At 37.5% G+C, this 20,046-nt stretch overlaps 1 protein-coding gene across 2 annotated transcripts in view; it reads right to left on the bottom strand.

Moving 5' to 3' along the window:
• Positions 1-7,267: 7,267 nt before the first annotated feature.
• The window catches only part of Usp32 (Ubiquitin specific protease 32), an 82,420-nt gene continuing 69,641 nt past the window's right edge, over positions 7,268-20,046 (bottom strand). For both annotated transcript variants that reach the window (XM_083128630.1, XM_083128631.1), the window contains exons 25-29: positions 18,733-18,940; positions 16,619-16,810; positions 15,315-15,764; positions 12,668-12,760; positions 7,268-9,576 (exon numbers count right to left, since the gene is read on the bottom strand). In XM_083128630.1, coding sequence (XP_082984756.1) covers positions 9,406-9,576; positions 12,668-12,760; positions 15,315-15,764; positions 16,619-16,810; positions 18,733-18,940 — 1,114 coding nt within the window. In that variant the 3' untranslated portion in view covers positions 7,268-9,405. The remainder of the gene's footprint in view (positions 9,577-12,667; positions 12,761-15,314; positions 15,765-16,618; positions 16,811-18,732; positions 18,941-20,046) is intronic.

Here is a 20,046-nt window from a genome sequence, read left to right as displayed (position 1 = left end):
AACAGCTTATTTTGAGTTTTCTTTTAATTCTTGAAGCTCTTAGTGGGTCAAATAAAGTGCACGAACATGGTGATGGACAATTTGCACGGTAATACTCATGGATCCCACTGTACATATGACATGTATTACTTTCATGTACAACATATTTTTTTATTTATGCAACATGGAACGACGTAAAATAAGAAAATATATAAGTATGCAACATGTTAACGCTAAATTGTGTATGCATTCAAAGTTTCTTGAATATATAATATGTGGGAATACATTAAATACATTACAAAATCAATTCATCCGCCTCATAACAAATCAACAGTAAAAATAATACAAATTTTGTCTCCTTTTCCTCAAAAGAATTATTCATGCATTCGAGACAAAACTTTTTAGCAGCAACAGTCTGAAGTAGCTACATATTTGGTGTTACTTCTCTCTCCTGTAATTTAGAATGCATTACAGAAAACAATCATATTGGGATCGATGCGAGCAAGAACATCTTTAGATCCAAATTTTTCTAACTGAAAACTTAATAGGGTGCAAAAATTTCACAGGGCGCCATGGCATTCTATTTAACACATTTTTTTTATTTCATTCAGGCCGTTTTGCCCCATAGCTATGGCTCTGAACTTGAATTATAATAATAGCAGACATTGCGAGCAAGAAAATTTTACGAAAATTTTAAATCAATGGGGGCAATTCACCCTCTGTGTCCCCCTTGCAAGTTCCCTTGGCCGCCAGTAAGAAAAAACTAATTCCATCTTGAGTATCCATTTGTCCTACTATTCTTAGATTCTGCTAGTCTTGATTTTTACTTAAATGTTTGCCCCCCGTCCCTAGAATGGACTTCCGTTCAAGGTTGGGGGGGGGGACAATGCTCCCTGCCCCCCTGTGGTTGCGGCACTGTTTGTGAGTTCCTCTTCATCAATTTGACGTCATCCTCATTGTCGTGATTAGCTAGAAGTGGCAGAAAAGCAAAGCTAAGTAACAAAAATAAAATAATATCCATTCCCCCTCTCTACTGCATGAATCGCTATTACCAAATGGTAGACTTGGGAAACGAAAAATTAAGTAGTTCAAACTTCATAGCAACACATCCAAGAAAAACATCCAAACACATTAGGCACCTTTAATATAAGACTTCTCAAAATATCATAACTGTTCTAGATACATGGGCGTCCGGAAGGGGGGGGGGGGGCTGGAAAATGAAAGTCAATCAAAAATTATGTATTTCACACATATCATTTCATTTTAGCCACAATAATATGTGTTAATTATTGCTGGAACACCATAAATTCAAATTTAAGCTATGTTTTTTTAGGGAACAACAATATTTTTGGAGAAAATGTGCTTTGTTCCCCCCCCCCCTGGAAAAAAATACCTTCCTTGCCCCTTCCTGGAAAATATCCTGCGGACGTCCATGTCTAGATACTGAAAATTACGAAATAATTTCCCAAAGTCTGAATCCTATACCTGCCGCAAAATTAGTTTGGTATTGAGAGCTGAAGGAACGCGCGTCACGGTGTTGCCATATCATGCGGTACAGTACGCACTGCAGCCGTCTGACGCTGTGTCGAGGAAAACGTGTTATGAAAAGGAACAACAATGATGAAATGTGTTATTGTTTTTCGAGGAAAATGGAATAACAATGATGACAACAATGATGAATGCTCCCTTACAACATGAACGAATTAATGAAACGAGCATTGTTTACAGGTTACCTTTTCAATCCATACTGTATATACACTTTCAATAATCATTTCTTTCCGAAGTCGCCGTTAAAGTCTGCCCGTCTTTCAATTATACCGCAACTGAAGGGCACAAAGTCCAGTTGGTGGGGCGTGTGACTTTGACGCGTGAGACCCGCGGTGGTTTGTGGAACTTTTTCAAATATCCCGAGCGGCTCCGGGTCGACTCAGCCCAAGTGAGTGAGTACCTGGGGCAAATCTGTGGTAAAGGCGGTTGGTGAACCACATCACCGCATTACCTCCATAATATGGTCGAGGTCGAGAATGTGTGGAGCTCTACCTCCACATCTCCATATGCCTCCATACTTTATTTTGGGTCCATCATTTTTTTTTGTATGAGAATCCCAGATATTTTATGACTGTCCTTAAAGATGTTTCCCCACCTTGAAAAAATGCCGAATCTTTCAACGAAACGCGCAGTTTCCCAGCAGTGGGATGATCTTTCCTCCTATAATAAGAGTAAATATGGCGAGAATAGCATATTGCTGAAAAGTATCTAAATTTGACACGCGTTTACTGATATTCCTCTTCTTTCCTGGGGTTTCCACTTTTGAAGCCTCGCATTTATTTATTTATTTATTTCTACGACATTATATTTTTCTTTCCCTATGGTAACAATAGTGTTCTTAGACACGCCGAAAGCAGCAGCAGTCCTGTCCAGAACTTTGTTTACAGAAATGATTCGACCCCCCATTTTTTTCTCTTGCTCAAATTATTTGCGCTCAGAACAAACCATCTCCCGCGTTTGTCCTTTGAGAAGAATTCCTTTTTCTTTTAGTGCTTGGCCTCTTTGGTACATTGTCATCTCGAATATTGCCTCCTGTGCTTGACATTCTTCACACAAGCACACGACACACTCAAGCAGAACACAGAAAATTATGTACAAAAAATAACACACTAAAACAACACGCTATATACAACAAAGAATACTCTAAATTCAATAAACACTAAACAAACGGACTGGTTAAAATATCACAGTAACGCAATGGAACAAACAACACGTCCTCTCCCAACAACATGAAATCTGATCGCAGGAAGAATCGCCCGATAACCGGCAACACCGAGAAAAACGTTTTCTGTTGCTAGGTAACCAGGGCCTGGGTGAAGCACTGGGAAGATTTTGATTGGCTCGCATGCCAGCAACCCACCCTCCCGCAGTGACGTAGACCCGATTTCAACACGTGGTTCACAAGTGTCAATACCAAACTAATTTTGCGGCAGGTATAGTACGACATTATTCGGAATCACACATCTCATTAAATCACAAAATCAATAAGTGTCTTTGTTAGGTTGCTAGAGTAATACAGGATATAATTGTAATGATTAGTGAGAATATCAGGTGTTCTGTATATTTCACAGGGGAGGCAAAGCAGGCTCTCAGGGGGGGCAGTTGCCCCCCCTCTAGCTACGGGCCTGTATCAGAGGCACTAGGACATGCGCATACCCTCGAATGTATGCGGGTGGAGGTTAGGATACAGTCGTAGTGTAGGTTAGGATACATTATTGTTGCCGCGGCGGCAGCGCGGCGCGGATGTTGTTTTTTATTTTGTTCGGGTGCCGGCGGCAGCGCGGCGCGGATGTTGTTTTTTTGCGCGAACGGCGGCGGCGGCGCGGCGCGGCGCGGATGTTGTGTTTTATTTTGCGCTGGCTCTGCCGCCGGCGCGGATGTTGTTTTATTGCGCGTGCGACGGCGGCTGCGCGGAGCGGATGTTAATTTTTATCTTGCGGGGGCGGCGGCGCGGCCAAGATGTTGTTTCTTATTTGGCGATGGTGCCGGCGGCAGTGCGGCGCGCATGTTTTTTTTTTTTTTTTTTAGCGCGAGCGGCGGCGGCGCGGCGCGGATGTTGTGTTTATTTTTTTTCCGCGTGCGGCGGCGGCGGCTGCGCGACGCGGATGTTGTTTTTCATTTTGCGCGGGCGGCGGCGGCGCGGCGCGGAAGTTTTTTCTATCCTTCCCCTTACTTCCTTCTTCAAAACAAAGAAATAAGATTATTGGCACTCTATGTTTCCTCCTTCCCATCCTATTTTTTTTTCTTCCCGCTCTCTCGCTTGCGAAAAAGGAAAACAGGGAAGAGGAAGGGATTATCTTCTGCTTTTTTTTTTTTTGGTAAGGCAGAAACATTCTCTTTTTCATTTTTCCCTTCACTTTCGTACTTCTCTCTTTTTTTCTTTCCTTGTTTCTGTCTTTCTTTATTAATGACAGAGAAAAAAGAAAGATGAAAGGCAGAAAGGTTAAACAAAATGAGAAAGAATGAGGGCCGAGAAATAACAAGACTTCTTTCCTCTCCCAGGAAGGAGGGGAACCACCTCCCCCTCTGGAAGAGAAAACTGCTCCTTCCCTCTCCTCTCAGAACGGGAAGAGACAAAGGGAAGAAAGGAGAGAGAGGGTGAGAGACCGAAAGAGAAGAGAGAAGGACCTAGATTTTTTTTCTTTTCATTTCGTTTCAACCTGTCTTTCAGCCTCTTTTTCCTCTTCCTGCAAACAGAAGTGGAGATGAAGTGGAAGAAGAGTAAGAAGTGTAAGAAACCGTATCATGCCACAGACGTGAATCGAACCTAGGACCCGGGCATCATAAATAAATAAGGAAATCATGTTATAAAAAGGGCCCCGCTGAAGCATTGAAAAAGAGCTTCTTAAAAGCTCATCCAACTCCGCTGACATTGCATTAGAAAACGAAAGAAGGAATCAGCGTTTTTCCTCAAAATTGCCGTTGTCAAAGGACACGATTGAAGTAACCGTCGTAACGGCCCATAGTTCGAATTTCACTTAAATAGGTCTCGTGAGAAAAGCTGTCTTAGTTGTTTCCCGTTTTCCATCAAAGTCAGTAGTTGTTAAAGAACTGTCTTAGTTGCTTTCAGTTAACGCCTATTCAGTTATCGCGAGAGAGCTCCTTAGTTATTATTAATTAAGGAGGAGGAACGAACGATCGGAAAGTTGAAGAACATTATTTAGAACATCGGTATATGCGAGTCTAGAGTTTAGGAGCCCTGAAAAGCGCTCCTGCGTCCGTCTTTATTACAGGGTACAACCACATTGAAGCAAGGACTTCCAAAGACGAGAACTTCCAAGCTTCAGGTAACGAACATTCCTTATGTCCTTTCTCACATCGCCTGTTCAGTCAATGGTAGTGTTTTTAAATATATGTCCGTGTGTTCTTATTTCACGGGGCTAGTCCCATTTCAGTTTGTGTCTCGATGTTGCTCTTCAGAGCTAACCCACTCTCTCTTACAACGATCCTCTCGCTTAGCAAGCGAGTGGCTAAAGGCTGTCACAGCCTATCAACGATCCCCACATATTTAGACTTTATACGTGGTGGAGGTGCAGGGCACAATCCCCGTACCTCTCTCAAAGCTGTAACATTACATTGACAAGGATTAGGTGGCAGAGCAGTCTATAGGCTGAACCTCGCCCACTTAATAAATTTATTATTATTACACCATGAAGCCTTGTTTCCATGATTATGAAAAAATATAAATATGCTGACCAAGGCAGTAATTTATTTTATTAAAAACATAAACTAACATAACTTTTGTACTTGATACAGAGTCTGATGAAGACCTTGCTAGAAGGTTGAAACGTTACGTTTAGTTTATGTTTTTAATAAAATAAATTACTGCCTTGGTCAGCATATTTATATTTTTTATTATTATTATTTATAAAATTATTTATTATGCTAGTGTGATGTTGAAAGCTTCATTGAGTAAATTTTGCTGATAACTAATTTTTAAGGTTGTAGAGGTTTTCAGGAATGATGCACAGGATTAGACAAATTAAGGAATGACTTAACTGGTTTAATAATGGCTGAACTTTGGTTGGCAATAACCTACATCTGGTATATTGTCAAGCTGAAATCCAGACATCATGGAATGTACAGCCAATGGCAAAATTAATAGTAGGCATACTTTTTATTCTACATCCTGTGTTAAGCAATGAAATTCTGTTGATTCGAGGTAGATGTTTTACTCTGCTTACCAACGTCTTTTTCCAAATCGCAATCATCGCAATGTGGAAAACAATTAAAATGGTGACGGACTATTTTCTAACTATTTATTTTGCTGTTGAGTGTACAACTTCATATAATGAAGTTCACTATTCTCGAAATTGCTAACACTAGGATTAGAAATAGTGCTGCACTTATTTTAATGGACAATGCAAGAGATTGCACCTCCGAGTTACAGCTGCATCATGAGAAAACAGTTGAAGCCCTATCCAGAATATCCTGGTCAAGCATTGAATTCCTGGGTCTCTACACTCTCTCTCAATCTTTGATTCCTTGTTATTCAGGATTGTTCCAAAGCTGAAATTGCTGTTCAAAGGGTCCCAATTTAAAAGTCAAGGTATGATTAGGAATAAAAGAACTTCCAGATAGGTTTCCAGCAATAGGATCAATGCCAGGACAAGTTACTGGGGTCATGTGAAACTTATTTCGTAGTAGATTATAGTTGGAACACTGAATGTAAAGTCCCCTCCACCAACTTTTCCCCATAGCTAGAATTAGGGTTAGGCATTCCTTTCACATTTGTCTAATCAGAATTCTCTCACACTGCAAGAGTAAGGATGCATATATATTATGCACATTCAAAAAAAGTTCAGAGACTATTGTTAGTGCAGACATACAGGTGTTGCTGCTAGAACTACTTAATATGAACCTTCATCTCCTACGAAAAATTCATTGCATAACACTCCTCCTTTGGTGTGCCGCAATCGTTGAAAGTGTGTGCATTTTCATTTGTTGTCACAATTTTCAAGATAGAACAAAGAGCTGCAGACAAATTTTCCTTACATTTTGGAAAATTGGAACAGACATTTGCAATTTTGCAAATTGCATACCAAAAGCACTGTTTAGGCTATAGCAAGGCATTCAAATGGTATGCACATTTTAAAAACTGTCACGAATGGCTGGAAGACAACTATCTGAGAGAGGGTGTCATTCCATGATAAAGACAAGATAATGTTGAGCATGTTTGAACTGCACTGTCCTCCAACAACCCAACGATGTTATCAGAACACAATCCTCATCATATTTTTCGAATCAAGGGAACAATCCACCACAAATTCATGGCCTTGCCAGACTGCGACACACACACATCTTTTGAAAATAATGCACAGGGTTTGGCCAAAAACATACGTCAGAATGGTTTCACCCTAATGACAACACTTCAATATTGTTGCAATTTCTCAGTAGAAAATCATTTACATCCACTCTACTCCCCAGATTTGGTTCTGGCTGATTTTTTACTAATTGCCAAGTTGAAAACAGGATTCAAAGTAAGAGTGTTTTGACGAGGATATCATTGAAAATAATGCGATGGCCATTTTGAGCTCCCATAGGAGGACTACACACACCTTCCAGTCCTGCATGAGCTGTCTCAAACATGTAGAGAGGGGGAAGGGATGTATGTTGAATGTTAAATAATAAACCTGCATATACATTCATCCCGGAACATTTTGAATGCATGGTGTACACACAGAATCATGGGAAAACTATGTAGGGAAGGAAATAAAAAGACTTATTATGCATTGCTTTCTCTTTAATTACAATGGACTGCAAGAGTAAGGCAGAGATGTATTTGATGATGGGTCTTTCCACAATACGTCAGCAATGATAATGGCACAAATCATATAAATCATTCTAACTATATACTATATACATAGATTTATAATATATATTTATATATCTTTATATGAAAATAATACAGTATATACAAATCACGTTAGCTCATGCAATCTCATAATTCCCTCATGTAAAACAAGAATGTGTGATTTATTTAAATTATGGATGGTTAATGCAGAGTTTATGTTCATTTATATAAAAAGCTGCAAATGAATGGTACAGGTGGTCTACTTATGCATTAACACCATCCAACAATGTGGGGAAAACAGTACTGAAACCAAACTTCAATATAAATTAAACAATTTGTAACAACACAAATAAAACAGAAAGTTGTTATCAAACCAAGATTTGCAATGTTGAACAAATTCGTAGAATTTTAGAGCACACAATATATTTTGATTAGCTTTAAAAATATTTCTAACCAAGACATGCCAATAAACAATAACAGTACTGCAAAACACATAGATATGCAATTGACATTGTGTGCATGACAGCAATTCAGGACAACCGGACAGTTACAATTTTCTGTGCCGTTAACAACTACTAGATACATGCAGTCTCCAAGAATTGTCCTTCTATGCCTGGTATCATGTTACAAGGAATCACAACTTATAAGGAAAATTACTCAAAAACAAATGGAGGCTATCTACCCTAAACCAGTTAAAAATCCTTCGTTTTTCTGTGGGACAGAACAGTTGTATGTCACATTACATGCAACCTGCAAGAAATGCTCTTAAGATCGTTTTGAACAAAATTTTTGGCAAGATAAACACTGGAGATTCAGAGTTCACAAGTTTCTAACAACAATAGGTCTATCAAAGTTAGTTGGTACATTTGAAGTGCTTGCTTAATTGTTCACGGAGGAGACACTTTCAAAGATGTATATCAGTATAAGCATTGCATTTACACACTCAAACATACACATATACGATACACACACTCACACACACATCAATACATCTTTCTGGCAATTTACATACCAGTGTAAATAACTCATGTGAGAAACTATTTGAAGCGGTTCTTGGACAAACAGACCCTTACTCTTTATTTGTTGCAAATTTATTTTTTACAGAAAAAAATAAAAACAATTAAGGCATCAAGTATCACTAGAAAGCTCACTGGAATATAAATGCCTTTTACAAACAAAGACATACAAAACATGCAATTTTCAGACATTTCTGAACCAGTTGTAAACACCAAGCACATTCTCCATGCTTGTACAATAACAAATGCCATGTCCTCATTCTGGCTAATACTTAAAGGTTCCTTAACAATTTCCTTTCTTCTTTTCTTTCCTTGCCTGGTTATTTCATAAACACCTTCTTTTTTGGATCTCTTTAAATTACAAATGGATATTTTAGAGACAAATTTTGCATTATGAGTTTTCCTTTTATGCAAAAAAAATGGACTTTCACTGGAACATTAACAATTCAGAAATAACTTCACAACATCACACAGGCAATAAATGCTAAAGAGTTTGCCTAATTAAACAAAATATCAACAATATACGGCAAGTTATAGTACAGGCAATGTGGAACCTGTTTCAATTGAGAGGAAAAAATGTGTATGTTGAAAAATATTTCCAGTCATGAATCGAAATTGTAAAAAGAAAGAAAATAACACTACAATCATACAAATTTACTGTTGAAATATGATAAAAAATTTGTTTATGAAATGATGCAACAAATATAATACCACATTGGGCACTTTAATAACGCACCCACAAAATTACAAATAAATAAGTATTGATTAAAGCTCGTATTTTGAAGAAACATTTTTGTTTTATAATAACCCATCCACATCACTCGCCTCTACATACTGAAAACAATCTATTCTAAAATTACTCACAGTCTTCTCTTCATAACAACGAATCTTAGAATCCTTCTCAATTTGATATGTTCTTTGCCATTATTGCTCGCTACCACATAGGACATAAAATACTCTTCTATTTTACAACTCGTTCTCATTATACAAACGCTATGTACAATCTTTACATACAATTATACCTTTCAGATAATAGTCAACTGGATTTGGAAGTTCAACACATTAACATTACATGACAGAGCACAATTTCTTGAGGTCCGAGTCAAACTCATCATCTAAGTCTTTAGTGTCCGGAGTCTTTCCTTCCACATTTGGCATATATTGCTGTTGGCAAATTCCCTCCCGTTCGTAGAAGAGCATATATGCAGAACTAGTGTCAATTTGGCTTTCAGAAACCTCCTGAAAATACATAGTAGAGAAATTTGTACAACTTGCTATCTTACCAGTGGAGATGTACCGAAATGAGATTTCAGCTAACACAGTACACACATAAAATTTACCCATAACCAATAACCCAATGTCTATTCGCAGACACTTCGCAGATAAACTGAAAAATTTATTTACCTCCTAAATGCATTTTACCATGACTGATGTGTTTTCGTGCCTCAGAAAACTTAAAAGAAATGTATTTAGAATATTATGCATATTATCATAAAGATAATAACTAAATTGTTTTACTATTTAATAGGCAGATAAAGGTCATGTTTTCCTGTTTCCTAAGAATTGACAACTAGTAACGGCTATTTCTTCTTCTCTTGACCCACTGCCACTCAGTGTTTGTTCCTGGTCTATTGTTCTTCTACCAACTGTACGGTAGAATTCTTATGAAAAGGAAATGGGGGGAAGGGGTTGTAATGTTCTTAAAAAATAGGACTCTTGGTCATAAATAATGTTATCTAAAACATTGTTATTCAACTGTGCATAAGGTTCTTTCTATATGGACAGCAAATGTTGCAATAAGGATTCAGTTGGTGAAGTATCTTGCCACATGTGGATGTTTACTTCTGAGACCATTCTGGACATCCTTAGGTGATCTGCAGGTTAAAATAACCACATCTTTGTGTCCCTAATACTCATTTCATAAATTGTATTACGAGCTTCCACCAAACGTGTCCACTGGCCAAGCCAGTACAAAAATCTTGAAACATGTCATTTATATCTAAAAATAAAACGTGATTGAAGTAAAGAGCTCAAATTTGTTGTTTTTGTACACTCCTGTTCAGATAAAGTGGCACATACTTCAACTGTTTAACCACCACTTTATGTGAACAGGGGTGTACTTTCCCTGAATTTTCACTGTTGCATCTTCTCTTAAATAGATTATGTACAGGGGTTACCAAATAAAATCTGTTAACATTAATGATACCAAAAAATGCATGTTCAGGCAGATTGAGGATAAGAATATTGTGTGGCGGAGAGGAGCTAGTTACATAAAATCTGCCTATAAATATATCAAATGCAAGGATATCGAGCATGCTACGCTCAAGTGTATACAATGGAATAGAATTTTAATGTTACAAAAATAGTAGACACACACGTAAAATATCCAGCCTAGTAGTTTTAGCCCACAATCACCTATTTTATTTTCATATACAGTGTGTCCCGCTTATACATATAATAAAAGAAAAAATCACAACTTTTTTATTTACCAATATGTTTTGTCCAAACTTTGTACAAACATGTAACAACTCAGAATTTTTTTTTACAAATCAAAAAAACTAGCGCACTTCCACATGTGAACCGTTAGTGGCACGGCAAATGTCAAACCGGTTGTCAGCCTCAAGCCACATGTTTTGAAGCATGTGCCGGGTAATGTTGCTTACTGCAACCACAATTATTTCACGCAAGTCTTGCAAATCTCTAACAGTAAACTTTGTCCTTAACACACCCCCACAATAAAAAATCACACACAGTGAGATCTGGTAACCGTGGGGTCCATTCAATAAAATTCGAACCTCTTCCTATCAATGTTCCATTGAAATGCTCGTCCAGGAAGTCTAACGAGATTTGAGAAATGAACTGGTTTCGAGTAACTGTTTTTCCCCATTTCTTTATTGAAATGTACGATGGAACTACTTCTTTAGCACCCAAACCATAACGTGCACGAAATCGTCTCTGCACAAGTGTCGCAGACTTCACTTCAGACAACGTTAAAACACAAAACACCTTTTCTTGTGGCGACCACATGACGAATGGCTACTGAGGAACTGATAATGTCAGTTTTCAAGACATTCTGGCTACTGCGCATGCGCAACTACCACTGAATGTGTTGCTAAAAAAAATTTCCGAGTTGTTCTTTAAAATGAAACAACAATCACATCATTCTGACAGTTTGTTTAGAAGTTATGAATTTTTCTTTTATTATACGTATAAGCAAGACACGCTGTATCATTGTGTATTGTCCATGCTGTATCATTGTGTATTGGTAAGATAGACTATGACTATACTACATTCTAACATGGAGATGATGATTATGTTCACTTCAGTTTCAATTTCACGGTGTTGTTCACTTCACGATCCATATTTGACGACCCATTACCACAGACAAATGACAGTTACACGAGTACTACTGGAGTTACGAGTGTATGCTGATTGTCTTGCCTTGTCGAGCTTTATTTGCTCGTGACATCATGGCAAGCAAAGAGCTCTCAATGTCGGACCTATTATGTGCTCAAGTAAAAAGCTCTCAATGCAGCACTAATAAATCAGACATTTCAATCCAAGACTGGAATAGAACTCGCTTTGTTTGGTTTGATTTGCTCTATTTTACTTTGCCTTTTGTGCCACTTTTGGCTAATTTGTGAAGATGGGGATGTGTGATGATATGAAATTCATAAATGGATACTACAAATATCCATGTCCAGGCCAGGATTCGAACCCGGGACCCCTGGCATCGTAGCACGATGTGCTAATCACTCCAACCACGGGGGCCAGCAGAACTCTCTTTGCGATAGAAAATATTGTGGCCAAATTATTTACTGATAGATATAAGTCATTTTTTCACGAAATGCAAAAATTTGTAAGGCTTGCTTCATATAGATCCACCAACCCATCTGAAACCCTTGTGCGGGAGCAGTGTTGCTAGTTAAAGTTACGGGGAAGCCTGCAGTTCGCATATATTCTGAGGTTTGAGAAAGCTTGGCGGATCTATAATAATGTAAGCTCATTTATTTACTTGATTGTGGTGTATAAATCTCACTATGTTTGATGAGTTCAAATATGCAGGTTAAGTAATGAAACATGCATTTTATTTACAATTTCCCACTTCATACATTTTATGTTTCTGGTTTCAATGAATCAAAAAGTTATAAATGGTTCACAGATTACAAATTGTTTCATATTTCTAATTTGGTCACCTGAAAAATGTATAATAGAGATTCCCCAGTTACAAAATTTGGTTTATATATATCATTATTTTTAATTCATGTCCTGAATTATCACTTTCTATTATAACTATAGTGCACATACAGAAAAAATAAACAAGGCATACCTTGCAACTACTGTCATTATAACAGTACCACTTTCCATTGGGATTACAGGCATATGATATATAATGCCCACCGCCCAGAATACCAGAATGGCACTGAAAGAAGAAAAAACAATAAATCACATGAAAAAGTAGCAACACGTTTTTTCATGAGTACAAATAAGTACAGTCACTATTCCAAACATTTCTACAAAATACCTCTATATTTTTCTCTAGCTTTCACCTCTTGAGGTGCCAGAAGAAATGTATTTCATGGCAGAGGAGGTAGTAGCATTTAGTATTCACCTGCATAACACAGGGTGTACATAAAATAATACAGCAGATTTTTTTTCTCGAAACTATGGGATATGAGAACAGATGCTACACTGAATGTTGAGTTAAGTTGGTGTTTTAAGTCCACCTTATGCACAGTAAGGTTAATCGGGACTGGGCCTACAGTTTAAAGTGGAATTCGAACCACTATGTGCCTCAACTAGGTATCGAACCTGGGACCCCTTGATTACAAGGTAACGACACTACCACTGCACCATCAGGTCAATACCCCCTCTACACTTAACGAAGGGAGAACTGTGAAAGATTATTTTTTAAACATACTAGCGAACTTGTACTTTCCCTCACTGCTGAGAAATGGAGACTCAGCAGAAGCATTCTGTGTGCTCGAGTTTGCAATGTGTGATTCGGTAGTTTCTGTGTAGCGGGCCTTGTGGTGGCAATTGGAACAGAAAGACCATGTTTACTTGCCACCACTACCGACTGATCTGCCTGAACCGAGAAACCAGATTGTTTCAGCCAATCAGTCCATCACATCTGACAGGATATGGACTTCAGACTGGATGTATGCCTTGTCAGCAAGGGATCACACATTAAACACTTGTAAGTTGCACAAACTTTGACAGTTCTTCTTTCATCTAATGTAACATTTGTCTCGTACCCTCTCAGAAACAAGTAATAAAAAATTGTTGAAACTGGTATATTCTTTTATGTTCACCCTGTCACCCATATCCCCCATGGTGCCATTATTACTTTCATCACGTGAGCTTAAAACTCCATATATCTGTACCAATTTCAGCAGGGGAAGGGGGGGGGGGTGACAATAGCGAAAGATCAGGCGAAGCTAGGACTGAGTTGGTAGAGCAATGGTACGGGCCCAGGTCAAGCCTACATTTTCGCTGAAATTTCTACAGAACTTTAACAAGTTAAACAGGTAAAGTCAGTTTAGTCTTCATGTTTTGCTGTCTCTCTACTTATAGAGTAATGGTTTCAAAGTAACTTAGGCGATATATTTAAGTATGACACCTAATGACACAGAGATAAATAACACTGTCTTACATGTTGACCTGCACCACCTGGTGAGAACAAGTAAAAAAAAAATAGAAATAATGTCTTGTCAATATCAAGCTCAACTCTTTATGATAATTAACATAAGAGTTTAAATCAAAACTGAAATTTTGTTGCAGTACTGTGTGTAACTGTAGTCTCAGTTCTGTAGTTGAATGAATAAGCCAATTCTCACCTGCTGGCCTCCATTGTGCCAATGCCATTCAAATAGAACTGCTCATATTCAAATATCAGAAACCAGCTGCAAAGCCTCCATGATTTTGTGATTACGTAAATGACAAAACTATTTTAATATTCTGGTTCTTATATGAATATTTTTAAGCCAAAAACTATACATTACTGTGGTTTAATTTCTAAGGCAGAACGAATTGACACGCAACACACACAAATGACAAACCACCCAGGCTCCTTCAATCTGAAAGAGCACACTCACAGCACACAGCATATTCACAACAAGCAACATGTACAAAAGGTTGCATTTATTTCTCATGGTTCATTTTCAAGTGACAAGTGTTGCCAGTTGTTTGTCACTTGTCACTCTAGGTGAAAGCTACTAAAGAGATTTCTACCCTTTTTTCTGAGCAACTTACTGAAAAATTATCTGCAAATTGTGGCTGAACAGACACTCAACTTACAATTTTAAATTAGTATGGTGTATTTGTATTTGTTCAAAATTGTATCAGTATACCTACCTCTACTTAATAATTCTAGCAGACGTCAAAACTTAAAGCAAATTATTTCTATATTTTGGTTTTATCTTTTGAGAGCTGCGGTGGACTAGTCGGTAGGGCATCTGACTTCCATGCGAGAGACATGGGTTCAATTCCCGGTCGGAATTTTTCTGACCTTGACCCTGTACAAAGTGGCTCTGGGGCTCACCCAGCCTCAAATCAATGGGTACCTGGGGGATAAAGGCAGCCAGGGCAAGGTGCTGATCACATCACCTCAAAATGGCCAGGATCGAGAATGTGCGAGTGTCTACCCCCACATCCCCTAATGTGCCTTCATGGCACGGTGCTATATCCACAGTGTCTTGTTATTTACCACCGCTTTTCTGTCACTTTTGACTAATTGCAAAGAAGAGGGCGAGTGATGATACGATGAAATTGATGTCAAAGGACACTCATAAAGAACACTCTTGCCTGGGCCAGGATTTGAAACCTGGACACCTGGCATGGAGGTCAGCTCTATTTCGGTTATGAAATGAACGATGGGGAAAACATAATGATTCATCCTTCACCTGCGCCTCCAAGGAGGCCACAAAAACACCTTTCACGGTACAGTGTAGTATGGATTGGGTGAGAACACTTACAACAATTGCGTACAAGTTGTACTTCAGTTCGAATGGATCATGACCTTCATTCAGCCTGTGCTGGTGGAAGTCTTGAAGTGCACCGTCTATCACTGGGTTATTCACTAGAGACGTCGACTCGACACGTTCTCGTTTCAATGATGACAACGTATGGTTCACGTCACCATTTGGCACTCGGGATTCCTTATTTACAGAAGCACTTTCTTCCTTATTCGTTTCACTTTTCACGCAGTCTGTGATCAATGGTGTTTCACTGGTGTTGTTTTGAGCAATAGTCAACATGTCTGAGTTTTTCCTCCGAGTTTTCAGTTCTTCATGTCGCATGACCGTCTGCCGTGGAACTGAGGCTAAGTAAGCCGTGGGGTCGAAGTTACTAAATGGGAAATTCACTACTTTTTGAGACTTGATCCACTTCCCGTTCACGTACTGGAACCTCTTTAAATGCACAATCTGCAACAACAAAGAGAGGATCACATAGTCATAAGAAACTCTAGTATGTGTGTATTATTTGTATGGCTGTGTAATAGACTATTGGTTTGCCACTTCCCTTTGACAGAGCTCCATAAACATGGAAGTTCCAAACTCTATCTCACTATTCTAACATAGGTTAGTTCTGACTACGTACATTTTAGAGATGAGGCAATCCAATGTAAAATTTCATGTGTTGTATGAATTCTCTGAATGGTTCATTCATCTCCTTAATATATGTTACCAGGTGATTTGCCTTCAAAAACAAACTCCATATTTTGACAGTTACCTTACAAAAAAAAGACTACATGAATCATGCCTAGAGACATGCATATTTAGTCTTTGACGGAAACATGAAAGGTAAAATAACACAATGTAATTTTTCAATATTTGAAAGGTGTAAGGGATGTTTTCCTAGCAAGTTTTGTCATGAAATGAACTGCATAATGAGAAACAAAGCCCTAAACATGAAACTTAAAGTTTATTTACCGACACAATACATTTCTGAAGTCTGAATTATCTTGAGAGTTAAGGAACATTGATTAATTTTGCTGTACAAATTAGAGTAAAAAATGGACTCCTTTACAGAGAAATATACATAATGGTCTGATAACTACATAAATGTGCTATTACAAAAGAAATATTCCTCTTGTAGTTTACAGGTGTTACAAGCATATAAATATTATTTTTGATGTAATGTTTTGGGAGAACACACACTCCCTTCACCAGACATTTATTTGTAGTTTGATAATGTTACTGTTAAAACAATGGGATAAATTTTAAAAGAAAACAAAAAAGAAGCAGTTATACAATGAATCTTGTCAATGAATACTCACAAGGATTGGAGGTAACCTCCATATCTGAAGCTTTTTACTGGCCATTTGATGAAGCTTGCATTTGGAGCAGTAATACTTTTCATCTTCTCCTAGATGTTCTTCTTTGGTGAATGCCTCCAAGCAGTAATCGAGATCTATAGGTTCAGACTGCTGCTGGCGTGTGAGAGGAACGCTTTCGTGCTCAATGAAAACCTGCACAAACGAATACAGAAATTCACTACTATGAAATCATCATTGTTATAAATATACACTGACGCACTACAAAGACTTGAGCTTCAAAGGACCAAAATAAATACAATTTTTCCTGGCATCAACTCAGAACTGGATGTCAGGTTATCTGCTGTAGCTTCAATCACCTCACCATGACAGATCATGGTCAAAGCAGGTGATGGAGAAACTTAGTTGTTTTAACTTCATTTAGCATTGTCATTTATTTTATTACATATACAGGGTGTCTACCAGTCACTGTCAGGAAAGTCAATAAATCAACAGGTAGGTCAAGAAAGTAAAGAAATTATGCTTGTAGTCAAGAAGTTTTACTATTTTTTACAGCAAAGTGAATTTACATTGTACTGGGATTTGATAACATTGAATATTTGAGAATTAAAACTGTATTGAGTTATTTTCCTGTAGTTTACAGTTATTAGGAGCATAAGAAAAGTTTTTTTGTTGCGACATTTCAGGAGAACACACGCTCCCGTCATCAGACATTTATTTTCATTTTGACTAAAGATACAGTTATAGCAATGTTTAGCAATTTTTTAAACAAAAATAATCCGTTATATAATGGATGTTGTCAATGTTACATTGTTGTAACATAGCAACTTAACTGTGAAAAGAAGCAGTCTGTTTTATTTTTAATTCAGATAAAAAAAATTTGATCACATTATTTTTCATTTAAAATTATGAATCCCAAATATCATCAGGTAATTCAAATTCATCATTGTTTTCACAATGTTTCTTGATGTTTTCTGTTACATTAAAATTAAATTACCGTAAACTACAGGAAAATAATTCTACAATGCAAGCAATACGTACATACAAGAAAAACTGTATTGAGTTGTTGTTAAGATTTGCTCACTTTGATTCTTAAGAATTACATTCTTATACGTGTAAAGTTTTGTAAAAATATGAAAGTAATGTGGCCATTCCCCATCAAGGATAAAGTCTGAAGCATTGATTTTTATATGCATTAATCAAAGCAATTCTAAATCTGTTGTTAAAGTACAGCTTCAGTATTCACCTTAACCGGGCCCTGGTTGGGGTTTTTCATTGAATAAAAATATATATTTTCTTAATTTCCAACTATACCTAAGTAGGGGACGATTAAATAAATGTTAAGCAAAAGGTAAAAAAAAAAAAGGTCACAATAACGTCGTGATTATTTCATTGATTTGGTATTTTCAGTCCATTTTATGCACAGTAAGGCTAATCAGAACTGGACCTACAGTTTAAAGTGGGATAACAAACCACTATGAGCCTCCACGAGGTATCAAACCTGGGATCCCTTGATTACAAGGCGACGATGCTACCACTGCACCATCAGGGAGGCCAGAAAACATCGTGAAAAAGTCAAGAATTTTGGATTTGTTATTTTGGTAGACACACTGATATTTATTTCTAAAAATCTAAAATGGCATACATTTTAAGTGAATTATGATACTGACAAAAGACAACACCTATTAAAATTACTGACCTTTTGTCTAAAATTGGGCAATCCTTACCATTGTTTTACATACATGGAGGTACCAATCTAACTTCTAACCTCAACAAAATTTCCTGTTTGTAAATCTCTTAATATTGAGACTATCAGATTTATACTACAACATCAATTGCAATGTCCACTGTCATTGGTTACTTGTGCAAAAATGAGATAACTTGCTACATACATTATTATTCTTTAAAATGCAATTACAAAATGAAACTGCCATTTCATACATACACATAAACATAAACCTTTATTATAAATCTTTTGGCCCTGATATGAATATCAAACTAAACTAAATATTCTAGTACACATACGGTTATTTTCATCACATGGAAAAAAATCTGTACCACCACAGATGACTACCCATAATTCATGTAGTTGAAGTAAATAAAGCAAGAGCACCAACCCTTTCTTGAGAGGTTTGATATCGCAGGTGTAAAGCTGTCGGGTCCCAGTCAATTGCGAGGTAATTGCTGCTGAAGTTGAAGTCAGCATCACAGCACTGAATCCGACAACCACGGCAAAACCTGTACCACGGACACCATGCACACTGGCTACCATCCTTCTGCACTGCTTTCAACACAAAGGGAAACTCATACCCCAAGCTGTCATCACTGAAAAGATAATGGAAAGGACAATTAGATGGCAAGCAGAAGAAAAATGCAACAAGGCACAATTATGTGAAACTCAAATATGTAAATGGAGCCACGCTGGTCTAGCTGGTAGGGCATCCCCGTGGGAAGTCCAGGTTCAATTTCCAAGGCTGGAATTTTTCCAGCCTTGTTCCTTCATAAAGTGGCTCTGAGGTTCACGCAGCCTCAAATAAATGTGTGCCTGGAGGCAACCTTGGAGAGGGGGGAAGTTAAGGCAGCCCAAGCATGGTGCTAATCACATCATCTTCAAAAATGATCAAGAATGTGTGGGGTCCTACCTCCCTATCAAGGATGTATTTAGGGGTCCAGACAGCTCCCCATCCCTGAAAGACTTACCAAGTACTAAAATTAAATAATAAATATAATTGTTTTGAATTTTTTTAAAAATAATCGATGGTTATTTTTCTTCACTATCTTTGGAAGGCAAGGAATTATTCAGGAACTTTACATTTGGATCCAACTCTTTATTAATAGTCAATAAATTTTTAAATTCTTTATCTAACTGACATTAATTTCCTTGCCAGGGCAGTTGTTTTTACACAAATTTTGATAAGCTAGATAATGAATACATCGTGTTAGCTATATCTCTATTCATTTACCATCTATTTACATATTCATGTAATAACAATACAATATTAGTTAATTTACATATTTAATTAATTAATTATAATTAAATATAATTGTTTACTTAAAGTATTATCATTACAGAGGCATATATTCTAGGCTATCTGCGAAGCCCAGACTCAGAAGAGCAGAAAAATAGATCAGAAAATGTGCATAAAATTTTTCATTTTAATAAAAAGATGATGGTGTTTCAGGAGTTGGCACACTTATTTCTTAGAAGTTGTTACACTAATTTCTTCCGAGTTGGCAATCTTGCCCACTTTCTTTGAATGATGAAGGATACCCGTGAGTTTAGGACGGCAGTCTTCTAGCAGGAATTCTGTCAGTGTTTCAAACCCCCTGTTCCAAGCATGGAATCTTCACAGGAACTCTGAATTTTGGAGCGAGGAAAGGGAAACTGGTTGCTTGTGACAGAAATTTCCACTCTGGGCCAAGCACACCAC

This window comes from Lepisma saccharinum, chromosome 9, assembly GCF_977018435.1.
Source record: "Lepisma saccharinum chromosome 9, izLepSacc3.1, whole genome shotgun sequence".
NCBI lineage: Eukaryota > Metazoa > Arthropoda > Insecta > Zygentoma > Lepismatidae > Lepisma > Lepisma saccharinum.
Note: the sequence above shows the minus strand (reverse complement) of the source record. Positions and strands in the feature narration are given on the sequence as shown.